This window comes from Rhinolophus ferrumequinum, chromosome 20, assembly GCF_004115265.2.
Source record: "Rhinolophus ferrumequinum isolate MPI-CBG mRhiFer1 chromosome 20, mRhiFer1_v1.p, whole genome shotgun sequence".
Taxonomy (NCBI): Eukaryota; Metazoa; Chordata; class Mammalia; order Chiroptera; family Rhinolophidae; genus Rhinolophus; species Rhinolophus ferrumequinum.
This window is the reverse complement of record NC_046303.1, coordinates 33,748,943-33,766,323: the sequence shown is the minus strand read 5'-3', so window position 1 is coordinate 33,766,323 and position 17,381 is coordinate 33,748,943. Positions and strand designations below refer to the sequence as shown.

Sequence of the window (17,381 nt, the reverse complement as noted above, 5' to 3'; positions counted from 1 at the left end):
TTGAGCATCTTTTTGCTTTGAGCCCCAATAAGCTTTTGACAAATTCCTTTTCTGCTTGAAAAGGCCGGGGTTGGTGTTTGCTGCTTACAACTCAAAACCCTGATAGATACAGAAATCAGTACCAAAGGGGTTGCAGGCAACAGACTTTGAAGAAAATAAGGGGGAATTGGGACTAGTAAAGGCTGAGGGCAAGGAAAATCCAATTCAGATTAATTTGAATTAGTGAATTCGGCAGTCCGCAGCATGCAGTGGCAATACAGCTAACCAGAATATCATGGATTATCCCCAGGAATGGCCTGGGGCTGCTGCTATAGAAGAGTAGGAAACACATGAGGATTTCAAAAGGTGAGTTGACTACAGCATTAGAAAGCTTAAAGAAAAAGCAAGCTTTGTTTATATTTTCTGCTTAAGGCATAGACTGAAAATTAGGGATTTGTACGACTATTTTAAGTATCCCTTGTGTTTTGGAGGCACGAGGCTGACAGCTGAAAATCAAATGCAGACTTTGATGCACTGGATTACACTACTCATTGAATTTATAGCCGTGTCTGATCTCTTAAGGGCAAGTTAAGGCACTAGTGGGAAAAGAATGAGCTCCTGATAACTGGGAAGGGAAAACCTGGAAGGAAGTGGATTCCCTTGAATCCCCACTTCTTTTGAATCTTTCTTGACAGTGAAGCAGCCCCTACATCCCTTGCTTGAAAGACCCTGAAATGCCCACATCTGTGGGGGATCATTCCTGCAAAAGGAAGTTTATTCATGCATTCCAACCCTTCTGTCCATTGTCAGATCCTAGCAAGTCCCAGGGAGCGAATAAAAAGTCAAACCAGAAGGAGAAAGCTTAGGCAATAAAAGAACTACAATATTTTGCTTTTTTTCATGCAAAATCTGAAGAATATGTGTGGAGATAGGGTATGTGTATAGGTGTTAGGCTAAGTAGGTATTAACTTAAAAATAAAAAGCCAAAGTGAGAGGCAACAAGAGTTTGAGATCCAAAAGAACAGCTGTTCAGGAAGCACCGACACAGGCAGAAACTCAAAAGTGTTCTGATTAGGAGGAAAAGGCAAGGGGTATTTTTGAGAAAGGGAAGGGGAACAATTACATAAAAGAGAAGGAAGGCATTTCTATAGGCGCAGATCAACAACATAGTGATGCTAATTCTAAAGAATGTATTTACTTTTCAGTCCTAGTCGTAATATCTGCTTTCTCATTATCTTTGCAAACAGTTGTTTGGGATACAATGCTGCTTTAGACTTAGTTCAAAGGTTATTTTGCCCAGTTTCAACATCCCAAAGGTTTGAGAAATAAGACATGCAAAGCAGTTCCTCTGGGGTGAAGGCTCCGACTGCATTTTAAAGTGGCTCTTTTTATATTATTTTTTACATTGGGAAGAACAGAATTATTGGTCAAGTTGAATGTATTAATGCACTTTTAATTCAGTGTGCTGCATCAGCACCTGGTAGTGTTCTGATTCCACAGGTGAGTAATTGGGACCCAGACTCAGTGACTCACACTGAATGAAGTGGAGATGCCCGAGATATCTTTTTTTTAAATTTTTTTATTGGGGGATATTCGGGAACCGTGTGTTTTTCCAGGGCCTATCAGCTCCAAGTCTTTGTCCTTCAATCTAGTTGTGGAGGATGCAGCTCAGTCGCCGTTTTCAATCTTAGTTGCGGGGGGCGCAGCCCACCATCCCATGTGGGAATTGAACTTGCAACCCTGTTGTTGAGATCTGGAGCTCTAACCAACTGGGCCATCTGGCCGCCTGTGCCTGAGATATCTTGATGTAATATAAAGAAAAAATTCCTAAGACTTTGTGAGATCGGCACGTAGAGTAAATGAATCGTGTACAACTGATCAAGTTACCACCACACAACTCTGTCCCCCAAGATAGTGGGGATGTCAGAAAGCACTCCTTGAGCAAGGCCTTAAGAAATAATTCGATGTATTTGTTGTGGTTAGTTTTGGTGATAATAGGCATAAGAGAGTCTAGGAGCAGGACACTCAGAGCTGGTAGGTCAGCTCAGTGATGCCATCAGGGAACCAGGCTCCTTTTGTTTTCATGCCCTGCCATCACTTGCCTGTGTTTTTCACCCTTATGTTTGCAAGAGGGTTGCTCCATCTCCAGACATTGTGCCCTCATCCCAGGAAGGAAGCCCACAACCAACCATCACATAGCCATGCATGGCTGCAATGGAGATCATGTGACTCAGTAATTCACTTTCCAGGGAGCATAGGAAGGCAAGGGAGAGAGCATGTTGGAATGGATGTTGAATGAGCCAGTCTATAGACTCTGCAACAATTGATTGGGATGCAAGCGGGAGACGTTGTGGTAGCAATAGGCGCTCTGATTTGTGGGGATGATGGGTTCTGGGGTAGCAGAGGTCAAGTAGCTGCAGCGTGAGAGGCCAGGTGAATGTGGCTAACCACATTTAGCAGCAAAGCCAGCACATTAATTACGATGGTCTGACTTGCAGGGATCTTTGGTGCTGCCTAATTGTGAGGCAAGACCAAAATAGATGGTCAAAAATCCTACTCAATTCTTATAATTAAAAAAATCTCCCTGTGAGTAAACAAAGGGCTGATTTATCACAATAGTCACGGGCCCTGACCCAGTTCTCAGGTCTAGGTCAGACCAAGAATCAAGGAGAGGCCAGGTGTCCAGGAAAAGGGCCCTCTGATAACATCATGAGTACTTGCTATGGATCTTCCTTCCTGAGTCTTCTCCAAAGGACCAAGAGCCACTCACCAGGCCATTTCCCATGTGTCCTGAGAAATAACCATACGTTCTGGGGATTATTGGAAACACTGGGTCTGCTCTAATGTTAATTCCTAGACAGGCCAAACCCCACTGTGACCTCCCCGTTACAGTGAAGGCATTACTGCTATACTAAGGACAGCCCTGAAAACCAGTGGAGACAGGACATCCTCCAAGGGAGCAGATTTTCTGAACAACGTGTTTCCTTCATTTTGCCAGGAGGTAGAGACATCTGATATAAAATCTATGCTGATTCCTAGACAGTGGCTGATGACTTAACCAGTGGACCTGGGGGAAAGGAATAGCCAGCGCTCTTAGACTCGGCTCAGAGTGAGAATGTCCTACGTGAATGCTAAGTCCTCAGTGTTTTTACTAATCAGGTGTTCTACATGACCTCTCTACAGATGTCAATCAGCCTTCGGTCCAGCCACCCGAGTCATGAACAAAGTGGCCCCCGTGGCAGGGATGGGGGAGGTGTCTGTGTGTGGCCTCTGTGATGGGGATCTCCATTCACTAAGGCTGACCTCTGTCCATCTGTCATGACAGCTTACTTGTCAGCCATGTAGATGCACGTACGGGGAGACCAGCCCGTGCCCCGTGGAAGGTTGAGTGCATTTGTTCCTCTTGTATCAGACGAGGGAGCAATGTGTCCCCTCCAGGGAGGACAAATTCTGGAATTGGATTTGCTTTGTCCATCCTTCAGACTTCTGCCAACACCGTCTTTCATGGACTTACTACATGATTCATGTTATGCTATCCCACGTGACACTTGGTTCCAATCATAAAAACTTCCTTACATCGGAGAGTAAGATGGTGGGCTACTCTCAGAATTCACTGGACTTAGCAAAAGCACCCATCACTCTGAAACAGCTGGTCTTTTGGGGAGACAGCTCTTTGTGAGGTTGGAGTACTGTTCTGGCTGTGAACGGATGACCATGGCCTTACTATACAAGTCTAGGAATCGAAGTGTAAGGGGGAATGGTACTTCGCAGCTCGTGGTGACCCAGTCTCGGCTTTCCTCTGTGATCCTGGGCTTTGCTGACTTGGAGGGAAGCAAAGGAGGAATGCTTCTACAAGGGGAACGCTGACGATTCCAGCGGTTTAGAAGCGGAGGATTATGATGTTGGCTGAGTGAATCGAGTTGTTGCTACACAGGGGAGGATGGGGAAGTATGGGTGGAAACTTGTGATAGTGAATATTTATGGTAGAATTTAATGGAAGATTTCTGACATCTTAGGCAAGCCATCAATGACTAATGGAAGATTTCTGACATCTTAGGCAAGCCATCAATGACTCAGAGGGGAATGTTTAGATCATCCCACCTAGTAAGACTCTAATCACTGCTGTGCTGGCTGAAGTCAGGGAAGACAGAGTAAGTAATGGAAGAGAGAAGTCAAATGACCAGCCATGGTCTCATGATTAGCTGCAGAAAGGGCAGCGGCTGCCACCTGTACATTGTTCTCTGCTGTCGCATGTTATTTCTATGTATATTTTACTTAACTTTCTCCTGTTTTCCTTTCCCCTTACTGCATTACTATACATAGTTTGTGTTGGGGGCTGACTTTACAATTTAGTTCACAGATTAGAGAATACTGAAATAAAGTCGTGGAGTTGGATGCGGTATATTAGGGAGATGTGATGTCATTTCTGGATGAGGGAATAATTAAATTTATTTGAATTTTGCTGATATAAGAGCAGATAATTAGATCTGTAACTAACAGGATATTTTATTTCCAAAACAGTCAGAAGTTGCTAAACATAAAACTTGTCAAATGCAAGGAAGATGTTGTATGCAACTGTCAGAGAGTTCAAAGAAATGTATTTAATTACATCCTCTATTATCTTTTCTTCAAAGGAGAAAAAAATTAGTTATACCATTTGGCTGATATTATTTCATTCAGGATTTATTATAGATTTATAGGAAAGAAGATATAGAATCTGTTAGAAATATCCCAATTTATTATACAGTATTAATCTCAAGTAATCCTGATCATTACATAACCATAGGTTTATAAATATGTGATTTTTATAGATTAATTTATTAAATTAAAAATAAGTTTAAATAGACACCATTTTTACTGTTACAACATAGGGACAAGCCACCAAAAAGAAAAAAAATCAGAAGTATAGTTTATGCTAGAGTTACTTTCTGCCCAGGTCGAAACATTGTTCCACTTTGATTTTTCCTCTTCTTTGGATTTTGAAAGCTTTCATACCTTAAAAAAAAAAAAAAAAAAAAGGGGAGAGATATTAAATACATATAAATGCTAAAATGACAAAAGACAAACTGCACACAGAATTATCGTTTTTTTGTTTTGTTTTGTTTTGTTTTTAGCTCCCTCTCCCCTCTTGTTTTACTATTAGTTTCAGGTATACAAAACAACATAGCGATTAGACATTTATATACCTCACGAAGTGATCACCCTAGTAAGTTTATTACCCATCTGACACTACAGTTATTAGAATACAGAATTATGTTTTAAGAAACATAATGGAAATAACAAATTGGAAAAAAATATTTGTAATAGAAATTAAAGCAAATTCTTCCAAATATAGTTTCAAAAGCTGAATACCCCAACAGAAAAAGAGACAAGTTAGAAAAGATAAAATACAAATGGCAATGAGTAATATACAAAATATAACCTTTATATTTTTAATCAAAGAAATGTACATTTTAAACAAGATATACTTTTTCTCCGATCGGCCAAGTTTAGAGAAATACTGATAGTGTGACGAGGGTGTGGTGAAGTGGGTACTCAGTATATTGCTGACACTGCACAGTATTTCTGGAAGGCAACATAGCAATAGATTTCAAAAGCCTTAAAAATTGCAAATACCATGTGATGTGACAATTCTACCTCTATCCCAGTGAAATAATTAAGGATATGGGCAAACATTCAGCTCCAAAAATGTTCATTATCACATTGCTTACAGTAGTGAAAAGCTGGAAACTTAAAATGTCCCCAATTGGATATGTGGCATAGCTATCTTGTAAAATGATGTTAAAAACAATATTGTAACGTATTTAAACTATAAAAGAATGTTCAAGATGTATGGATGGGTCAAAGTGGGGCTGCTGTACACAACAGGTGCAGAGTGTCCTATCTTAGTATGAAAAACTGAGCATACAAATATGCTTGGGAGGTGGTGGGGTTAAGGGACATTTCTGTTTCCTTATTTTTCTTTCTCTTTGTTTTCTGAATTTTCTACAATAATTACATGTTACTTATGTATGTTGCAGGGGAGCAGAATATGCCACCCCACACTGTATCACTTTGGCAGGTGGATTATTTTGAGCTGAAAGGAATCAAGAACCAGCTGTCTCAGGAAAAGCTTTTTACCTCCCTCTCCCTTAACGGCCTAAAAGGATTTAGATGGGAGCCTGGACCAGAAAGAGCTACAACCAGAGGTAATTTTTTATCTGACTTATCTGTATGGCGGGGCAAACACCTGCTCCTGTCATTGCTGTCAATTTCCTTCCTCCCCTTTGAAGCCCTTTCTTAGGTCAGAATGGCACTTACGCTTCAACTGCGTGGCTGCCTTTGAGTTTCGTATTTTCATGGGGTTGACATAGGTACAAATGAAAACGTTTTCTCTTATAAACCTGTCTTCTGTCACTGTAATTAGATCAGCTAAAGAACCTAGAAGGGAATAAGGTGAAACTTTTCCACCGCTAGCTTGGTGCCCAACGTGGAGCTCACTCACCACTGGCTTGATGCCGCTGACAGATCCCGGGGCCTCTGACAGCGCCAGGAGGTAAGAATTCTTATCTGTCAGTCTCCTGGATCTGCCAGCCGGGTCCAGTGGAAGTGAGTGGCGGGAGTCCTTTTCCCTTTTCTAAATTTAGATTAGCAGGAGCAAATACTTGTGTGAAGTACCTCCTTGGGTACAGAGACTATAGAAAAGACTTGTTATGCGTACTCATTTTCTACTGATCCCTTTCTTACCAGAGATGGTTGTTTACTTTTGTCTGTCTTTCATGTCACTCGTCATAAGGAGGAAAACCACAGGGTGGAATGCAGGCAGAGGGCCTATCAGCCTGTGGTTTGAGCCGATCTTAGAGTTCACAATCTGGCCAGCCAGTTCACAGTTCTAGACCTGTGTCTGTTCAGATTAACTTTGCTGTGGGTCCCCTATATAAAAAAAATAAATGAGGGTCTCCTCTCGTCTTGTTCTATGTCTTGAGAGCTTGGTTTTGTGTCCAGTAAGAACATTCTCTCTGGTGTCCACCAACCCGAAGATTTAAGAATCAGTTTGTATCTGGAGGTCTGCTCAACAGACTCAGGGTGTGAGACATGGAGTGACAAGCCGCGCTGTCTGTCTGACTATTGTGAGTCTGGCTATTGGGGAGTTTGTCTTAAGGGCTCCACCCCATAAGGGGCCTTAGTCGTCTCAACCTTCATTGGTTAGTGCTGAAAAAGTCGCATTCAAGTAGTACCTGCCCAGTACCACAGATTTGGGGTTTGTGGCTGGAGACGTCTCGTGTTCTCATGGGAAACCGGAAACAGTTTTCACTACACCTGTTTACCACCTGTAACAATGAAAGTTTTGCTTTCTTTGGCTAATTCTGGGAGTAAACTTTATGCATCTTGTGAGGGCTCTATCTTTTGTACCCTCTTCTGGGATACTTCTTACATCCGTGGTTAAGCCATAAAAAGGCTAACTGGTTTGAATCACTATTAAGATTAATGTAAGATCCTACTTGTCAATGGCCAGATGATGGACCCTTTGAATTGGTAAAACTTCCATCCTTGAAAACATTTTAGAGAGCTCTTATGATAAATAATTGTCTTATTGGGACTGTGGAAAGACGAAATTAGAGAGGACATAAGAGAGTGCAGCAGGGACTCCATTAACAAGATGAAAGAACAGAAATGACCACGACCAGTATAAATTCCCCTTCTCCGGCCCTGTCTGCCTGTCTGAACTTCTCTTTCCCTACAAGATTTACAGACAGTGCTCCAGCCTGATCTCCAGGTCCGTGGTATACAGGTAACTCGTGTAAATGCTGAAAGCCAGGAAGTTAATTTAGAAGAATCATGGCCTTTGTGGATATATCCTGGACCCCACCAAAAAGAATTCATGTCCCACAGACAGCAGCAGATCTACTAAATTATAAAGTCCTTTAACCTCCAGGTTCAGAACATCCTACCTGATTTAGGGAGAAGTCAGAAAGATTACTGGCTATTAAAACCCCACTCACAGGGAGCTTGATCGGCTGCTAAGGGGTATTTCTCCCCGTTGACAAAGGCATATTACATGAAACCCCGAAGCTTAGAAACCTAGGAATCTTAAAAGTGACTGTCCTTATTTTACAAATTGAAGTCTTTGCTAAACCACGTATCATGTTTCCCCCAAAATAAGAGCAGGTCTTATATTAATTTTTGCTCCAAAAAACGCACTAGAGCTTATGTTCAGGGGATGTCATCCTGAAAAATCATGCTAGGGCTTATTTTCTGGTTAGGTCTTATTTTCGGGGAAACACGGTATGTGGCTCTAGAAACATTTCAAAGTCCACCTATCTGTACCAACTCTAAAACTTCCCCTATTCATTTCAAAATGCTTGCAGATTTTAGAACAGAATTTTCCTAAAAAGAAGGAAAAATTTAAATAGTAATTACCCTAGACTTCTGATAATAGAGGAAAATACCTTACAACTCCTAAGAAAACTTGTATTCTTTCTCTGTCTCTTGAAGATGTAAATCTTACCATGTCTTTGAAATATAAACACCTCAGGCGATGACTAAAACACCTGCCACAATCACCTGAGACTGAAAAGGAAAGAGGGGAAAAGGACTTTCTAAAATACACACTGCTATAAAAGCTCCCTTGTCCAAAATCTAGTCCCCAGCCTCCACACGATTCCTTGTCAAGGGCAAATATGAATCTTAGAAGTCTTCTCCACAAACACCAGTAAAAAGCTTTAGTCATTTGAGCAGGTAAACTTAATCTGTTCTATCAGACACAATTTGGATTCAACTGTTACTTATGAGTTTGGTAGGTCTGATTCACGCTAAAATTCTAGAACAGAAACTTAGGGTCTCTCTTTGTGTCTATGTGTTTATTATGTGTGTCTATGGATATGTTATGTATATGTAATATTTTTCTACCTCTGGATGGTATTGCCAAAATTAATTTGTAAAAAAAGCTCTATTTAATTGGCTTAAAGAAAAATAAGCACTTATCAAATCAAATATTCCTAAACTCTCAGAAATATAATAGAAACTAACCCAAATGCTTTTCAAGTTTACGTCATCTGGAATAATCTTTGGTATTAAGTTTGTTGGTTTAATTAAAATAGGCATGTTTTCAGAGTTATCAGCATTTAATATAATGCAGACATACAACTTTTATTCTATTTAGGTTTTTTTAAGTCAAATAAGCTCATGTTATGTCTGTTACAAATTTGTAATGATAGCTAGCTGTTTTACTGTCTCAGGAAATTTTTGTAAGTACTCTAAATATGACTGAGAAACAGTGAATTAAGTAACTTTTTTTTTTTTTAAGGAGGGCGCAGCTCACAGTGGCCTATGTGGGGATCGAACCGGCAACCTTGGTGCTACCAGCACCACGCTCTAACCAACTGAGGTAACCGGCAACCCCCAAACTAAGTAAGTTTTTAAGTAAACTTTTCAACAATAATTATGTTTTATGAAGCTCTGAATAGTTTCCCAAATAGTTTTCCAAATAGTTTTGCTAAGCTGAAATGATGGAAATTAATTGAATATATAGATAAAAAGATAAAATACTGAAACATTAATTACCGAACATAGGTTTATTTACTTTTGGTTTATTACAGAGAAACTAAAGATATTTGGGTGTATTAGTAAGCATGTCCTATACTACAGTGAAAAATTCTACCATTAAAAAAAAGGCATATGTTTCTAGAAATGATGAAAAGTACTCATAGATTTGCCAATCTACAGAATGCTGGTGTAACAGTTCACAATTAGTAGAAATTAAGGTTTTCAAGGGTTAAGAGTTCTACTTAATACATGTAATTAAAATATGTAAGTTACCAAAGAAATAATAAGAAAAACAACACTGTATACAAGGAAAGTGGATGTATTTTTGGTAAAAAGGTATGAGGTATGGAGATATATTTTTGTTAAGGAAAAAGAATAATTTTATCATAAAGCAAAACAATTATTTCAGAATGGGAAAGAGGAGAATAAAGGACAAACTAAATGGACATAGAAAGTTGGAGTGAGAGAGAATTTTACTTTGTGTAGTCACACTGGCTAAAATGGAATAAATTTATTTTAAGGGTTTAAAAAAAAGCTTAATATCAGTAGTGTACTTATGTAAAACTAAAACTTAACTTTCTTTTATCTGTTAAAAGGACAAATTTTTCTTGGACTTACTGGTCTGCTATTGATTACGACTGTGAAAGGTTTTGCTTTACCTTTCAAGTAATTGGTCTAGAAAAATAAAGATTCTGTGTTTTACCAAAATTTCCTATGCTTCATGTTTGATTACTTAGGAAAACTGAATCTTCTCTATTAAAAGAATTAAAGTTTTTTATTTTTATTTTTTATTTTTTTACAACTGTGTAACTTTCTGTATTTGCTTGCAGTCTTTAACAGTCACTGGTTAAATGAATGTAATTATATATTGTATTAGTGACCTATAATACTATTTGACTAGGTGTTTTAAAATCTTTTAATATTTTTTACAAACTTCCCCCAAATCAAATTCTAAATAATGTCCTTTTGAACGTCAAACTCACTTTGGAATTGAAAGCCTTTGGCACATCTCAAAAGATCTGTTCTTTTCTAATAAAGAGATATTAATAATTAGGCTTATTTAATATACAGTCATGCACTGCTTAATGATGGGGATATGTTGAGAAATGTGTCATCAGGCAATTTTGTAGTTTTGGGGAACATCATAGAGTATACTTAAACCTAGATGAAACCTTTAGGTTATATCTGCATGGATATATGTTATTAATGTTTTCCAGAAATTGTATAAAATTTCTAAAAATCTGATATATAATGATCAGTCGTAATTCCATTTATCTTAAAAAATGTGTGTCACAGAAATAACTAAATTCCCTTGTCAATTGCATTATAATGAATTCTCGTCAGATCTTGAATCATGGCTACATTTAGGTCTTTTGTCATTTAAAGATAGTTATTGTTTTACTCTGATGCTTTTGCAAAAGTGTTCCTGCAAATGTGCTTCATCTTCAAGAAGACTCAAACAAAGGATTTTAACAAGTACAGGTTTTTGATAACTTTCAGATCATACCACGAAATGGGGTAAGAATCTGCAGACCTTTAATGGAGAAACTACTAGATTCATAAAACTGCTTACAAAAGATCACGAATTAATTACATGGGATTAAATGAACTGAGAAGAATGATTATAATTTTTATGACTTCTGTTTGAAACATTGCTGGTTCTTTTACATTTTGTTTTTCCAGATTTTAAGGAAACTGTCTTTTAAAATTATGTGAATCAAGACTAAATATTTTTTTTCTCCCTACCTGATTCCCCCAGAATTCGGAAACTCTTAAGTGAGAATTATTTTCATGACAATATAGTTATTTGAATCTTTTCTCCTTGTACAGGACACAGTTGGAAACACTGGTTATATTTCCAAGGCTTTGAGTTGGATGTCATCTTGGAGAATGCACAGACTCATGTATGATCAGTTTTAAGGAGCTAAGGTTGACTTTATGGAGCCTATAAGACCCCTGAGAAAACCAGCCTGGTACTTTGCTTACAGGCTTCCAGCAGCCCTACCAGGTGAGTAAGGAGCATCCCTTCCTAGCAGGTACAGGAAGCTCAGGATATCCTGGTGACCTCAAGAAGACAGGAATGAATGCTAATACGTACGTGTAGGTGCTGCAGGCAAAGTCTGATGGTGAGTCCTGGCTTCCTAGCCTCACAGAAACTTTTAAAAATTCAATCTGAGATTCCTTATGAAAAGTTCCAGCAAAGCAGATTTAAAAGAGCCTAATAGTCACTCACTATTTTTGCTATACTCATACAAGTAATCAGGCCAAGTTTATTGAAACTATACTTACTGGCAAACAGATTAATCTTACTTGGGTTATCTTTGATAGAAATCAGGGTGAGAGAGAAATTATGTCAGTAATACACCTTTGTGGATATCAGCTTCTAGTGCTATTAATTGTCCTTGATGTTTTGTTTTCTCCCTGTAACTTGGACTAGATCCTGAATTCTTTTACTTTCCTCCAATATTTGGCTATAACTCTCCAAATTAATATTTCTGAATTCTCCCACTCTTGACTTGGAATCACTATAAACAAAAGCTGCCCTTTTCCTGAAGCCCCGCAAATTGAATGTGAACAACTTGATATAAACTTCCCAGAAATCACTACAACAGCTCACATACGGACAGTCTTCGTGTCTGTTGCTGTGAGGGCCACTCAGAAAGTTTACTGGGACACTCAATGACATCATCATAGATATTCAAACTGTAAAATATACTTTTACCCCAACATCTAGAAATCTTCTTAACTGGCTGCCATCAGAACACAGATTGGGTTCTGATTACTACTGTAATCATTAACCTTTGTTTTTCTTTTGCTTCCAGAGAAATACCTCTTATGAAATACCTGATTGCTTGTACAATAGAGGCCTAACGTTTGAAGCTCACCTGTATCACCATCTCCTGCCGTGAGACAACTGTTTAACTGAACTGACCTATTCTCGGGACTAAGAGACTGGTTCAATAAGATGGAGCAATCTACCAATTCAACTTCTGGACTATGAAACTTCTTGGGGAAGTTTCAAAGGTGGGACTGAAAGGCACAGAATATGCCACCCCAAAATGGGTCAATTTGGCAGGTGGATTATTTTGAACTAAAGGGAATCAAGACCCAGCAGACTCAGGAAAAGCTTTTTACCTCTCCTTTAACTGCCTAAAAGAATTTATGTACCAGAAGCACAGCTATTACCACAGACAACTTTATCTAAAAGACTTATCTGCATGGCAGAGCAAACACTTAATCACCACACATCTGCTCTTGTCACCTTCCTTCCCTTTTAAATCCCCAGCCCCTATCCCTTTCCTGAGCTCATGATAGTATACAAGCCTCCACTGCCTAACTGCCTTTGAGTCTCACATTTTTATGGGGCTCCCCTATGTATGCAGTTAAATTGACCTGAGACAGATTAGCAGGAGAAAAACAAATTTAATTATTATACCTTCCCGAGGAGGGAAGAAGGGAAAATTTTTCCGCCCTTACAATGTACACACACATGCACACCCAAAGTACTGCAAAATTAAACAAGAGTTGTAACTTCTAAAGACCAGGAAAAAACATTTCTTGAATTGAATTAAGTTGAATCACTTACCTAGAATGGTCCCAGTCTATGGGTCAAAGACTGCTAAACTACTAGAGATAACTGCAAGAAGTCTATAAATCCAAATGTGTACTAAACATTGTCTACAATGAAAAACCTTGAATGTTCTTGAGATTAATAGAATATAAATTCTTTTGAAAGCAATTGAAAATAAGACAGGAATATTTTTCATAACAATTTTTGCAAACTACATATTGGAATCATTTTGAGTTTTTAATTTTCCTTTCATTTCTTCAAAGCTTTTAAAATTACATCAATTCATTGTAAATAATTCAAATATAATTAAATGAACTGGTTAATGAAAGTTCATTTTTGACTTCTTTACTCCTGAAGTTTTTGAGTGTTTTAATGCACAGCTACTGAACACATTTTTTGAATTGGTTTTTAAATATTCAAAATAATCTTTTGTGACTTTAAACATTCACTTAAACTTTTAAAATTCTTAACTGTCACCTCTAAATCTATACTTCTAAATCAGAATGTTACTTACAGCTCAGCAAAATTCTTCCAGTCATCTTCACTAATGGAAGGTTTTGTGTGGCTGAGAGCAGACAGTAAATGCAACTGACTAATAGCCAGACTGGTTTTGATTGGGCCTGGTTGGTTAAGGGAGTCATCCTCCTTAAATAAAAAAGAAAGTGACAAAAAGTTAACTTAGAGACATGATTTTAAAAAAGCAACAGTCCAAGTGTTATCTCTGTTCGCCAGTTTTTTCAGGAGACTATCCATTTCCTTTCTCATCGATTACTAAAAATAACTTGAAAGCAGGAAGCATATAACCATTTGACTGATCAAAGTGTTTCAGTCCCTGATTTATAAATACAGCTCGTTTATAAATCAAAGAAACACATATCAAAAAAGGAAAAACAATTTTTAAAAAGTTTTCACAATTAAAATGGGTGGGGGGAGAGAAAAGCCATACTCCACTTTGGCTCCGGTATCTGCTTTTGATAATACTGATATCTGCTCTCAGTTGATCTCTTTGTTCCTGTGTAAGTTCTTGGTAACTTTCTGGTGAAGCAGTTCTGAACATTGGCGGCTGTGAACACAGCTGATCTTTCCCAGGAACTCCAGGGAGATCCCGAGTCACGGAGCTTGGTGCAGACAGGCACTGTGAACTCTGCATGGGTAAGTATAACAAGCAGAGAAGGAAGGGAGAGTAAAGAGAGAAAGAGGGAGAAAAAAGTATGTATTTATCAAAGGTAAAAATTTTTAAGCACTAAACCCTTAACACGGATAAGCTTATATTTTAACTAACTGAAATTAAGCAAGTTTGAAATATGTTTATATTCTATAAGAGCTCATTTATATCTATGTTGTTGAACCACCGTAGAATGAAAACTGCCATGACACAGGGTTCTTTTAGTGCTTTGTTATTAAATCCACCACATTAATGCCCGAGAGATAGGTTCCAAATGAGCCTTATTCTTGGTTTTCAACAAATATAAGGTTCTGGGACATTTCTACATAGAAGTTAAGAAACAGAAAACAGAATTAAAGACTAGAATTAAAACAATAGCTTACTATTCTTGGGAATAAAAATGAGTCACTTTTATATTTTTTAAAAACCTGAATACAGCAAATTTACAAAAAACAAGAAAAATCTAACTAAACATAGGTAAAAATGTTATGTGTACCAATACAGTAACAGTGAACTATTGTTAATTTTTGAAGGATATGTGTTGAATGCTATTTTAATTTAGAAAAACAATGATACTGCCCACATTTAATCTAAACATTTTCCTTGTTGAAACATTATTACTACTTGTATCTTTTTCACTGTGCTTATCCATTCCACCAAAAATATTACAGTAGATAACATTTTGTTGTCAGGAATTTTTGACATTATTGTACCATGTTTCTCATTATCCTCAACTATTCTATGATAATAGAATTTAAGTCTAATATAAAACAGATCTGTAACTAAAGATGTTTGAAAACCACTGATGAAGGGAGGTAAACCTGAAAGAAACCAATTGGCTTCCCTTTGCTACCAGCTCTTACAGTTCTTACCACGGAATAAAAAGAACTAATTAGTATAAGTAAGGAAAACAAGACTATTTTACTGAAGAACCAACCACCCAGAAAGGACATGTGGGGCCAGTTAGGAGACAAATCACTGTCAATTAATCAACTTTACATCAACCTACGGCTTTATGTTTCAGAAATGTACAATGGTGAGTGCACAACATACCAAATCTGAAGAGGTTCCATTTCCAAGTTCTGATTCATAAGAGCTTCCAAAGTAGAGCCGGTACATATTGAATTTTGATTCATCTGGAATCATCTCGGACATCTCTAGAGAAACAAGGGACTGATCTAAGCCACATTCTCCATCTCCCGCTGAATCATCAGAGCCACTGCTGTGGTTAAGGAAAACCATTGAAGACAGACTTAGGTCACTGTCAGAACTGGAACTTCCATCCTAAAACACATAAAAGGACAACCAGTTACAAAGATCTAAGTAATCCACAACTCAGAAATAAACAATACAATGCATTCTAGTAGACCAGTACAAGGAAGTTTGAGGCACCTTTCAAAAAAAGCTCTATTCTCTAATGGTTCTGAAGATATAATACAATTTTAACTATTAAAATAAAAAAAGACATGATGGAATGTGTAGATAATTTGACAAATATCACCCCAAAAACTCTAACAAACATAGGACGCAGACTTCCGGGTTTTACTTTTGTGTCTCTGTCTGTCAATTCATATTTTTCTACTCTGAAATGACAAATCAACCATGTTATAGAGTGTTTTTATCATTATAGAGTACTTTACAGAAGGGGTAAAATAAAGAACTTCAGTGGTTTGCCAAAATTGCAAAAGCTTGGTAGTTGATTTAGGAACATCAGGCCCTAATAGAATCTCCAATAAAATGTAGGGGAGAAGAAAACCCTCCCTAGAAAATATATGATAAAGTCCATAATGTACCAGAGTTCAAAATATCTGCTGTGAAAATTAAAATCAAAATACTACCTTAGAGAAAAGTTTGATTCTAGGGCTGGGATACAGAGAGTACAAGATAAATCTAAACCACCTTATTGTACCGGGAAGTAGGTAAGGGACCAAAGAATGAGAGGACGTATCAAAAGGACACAGAAGCCATCCAAAAGCAGCTCCTATTGGCCAGATCTGGGACAATTTGAACTTCAAGATCAATAACTTTGATTATTTTTTAAATTAAAGTGTCAAAGTAAAAACCTCAATATTTTTCTGTTTATATTATCTAAGTCATGATATCCCAATTTAAGTAATATTCTTCCACACACCAACACATTTTGCCAATAGTAATGTTAAAGAAAGAGACACCAAACTTGTCATAATTACAAATTCTCTGCAAAGCCAGTATTCTAACTATGGAACATCTGTACAGCTTACCACAGTTGTTAAAAAACAGGATTTTTTTCAGGTTGAAGTTTTGATAATGAACTTCTCTCATAACTCATAAAACGCCTTAGTAACGATCTCCTAAAACTTACTTGGAGTCCACATGACAGCAGCCTTCCATGTAAGGCCTCTAGCTGCGCATTGTAAAGTAAAGCTTTCAGGTCGGCTCCCGTGAAGGACTCAGTTACTGAGGCCACATGCTGAAGGTCCACATCGTCCGCCAGAGGTAGAGAGTCACTGAGAGCATTTAAAATTTCAAGACGTGACACCTGAGGGAGAAAAACTACTTGATTTAACAAATAAGACATAAAATTAAATATTATTTTAAACTGTGTACCTTACAATTTCTTTTATAAATTAACTTTACACATCCACTAAGCTTCACAGGTAAGTAGAGAAAAGCACCACCAGTCTACTGTCTATGCTGCTTGGAACTTTTTCCCTAACAGAAGGCTCATAGGGAGGAAAATGAATGAAAATCAACATTATCTGCTATTTGGTGTAAATCATTTCTTATTCAGACAGTGCTTACTTTCTCTATTTGGGCAACTGTGCTGAGAAAGTATTTCAAAAGGAAAATTAAAATAATTTCAATAATAGTTACTACATGGGACATATATTTATATATTTTATACCTCTGACTATTAATTTGTTTGTTCTTCCACTTATTTATTCATCAGTTTCTACATCTGGGAACAAGAGTTGGAACAGCATAGCACTAGGAACAGTTAAAAATCATATTTCTATGTAACCTGCTTAGGTGCATTACTAGTCATATGTTGGATTCTATCAGTCTTTTGTCAGGCTAACAAGGTATGTGATCTTTAAACACAGGGAATGTAAACGTAGAATCCTTTAGGTTCCTTCCTTTTTTCCCAATTGTCCAACAGTG

General features: G+C 37.6%; 1 protein-coding gene across 4 annotated transcripts in view; it reads right to left on the bottom strand.

Moving 5' to 3' along the window:
• Window positions 1-4,468: 4,468 nt before the first annotated feature.
• The window catches only part of PEX1 (peroxisomal biogenesis factor 1), a 58,700-nt gene continuing 45,787 nt past the window's right edge, over window positions 4,469-17,381 (bottom strand). The window contains exons 20-24 of one of the 4 annotated variants that reach the window (XM_033088573.1): window positions 16,582-16,758; window positions 15,294-15,524; window positions 14,022-14,219; window positions 13,590-13,720; window positions 4,469-4,974 (exon numbers count right to left, since the gene is read on the bottom strand). In XM_033088573.1, coding sequence (XP_032944464.1) covers window positions 4,890-4,974; window positions 13,590-13,720; window positions 14,022-14,219; window positions 15,294-15,524; window positions 16,582-16,758 — 822 coding nt within the window. In that variant the 3' untranslated portion in view covers window positions 4,469-4,889. Of the gene's footprint in view, window positions 4,975-13,589; window positions 13,721-14,021; window positions 14,220-15,293; window positions 15,525-16,581; window positions 16,759-17,381 lie in introns of those variants that run through there. The other 3 variants (XM_033088576.1, XM_033088572.1, XM_033088575.1) reach the window with 3 other exon arrangements.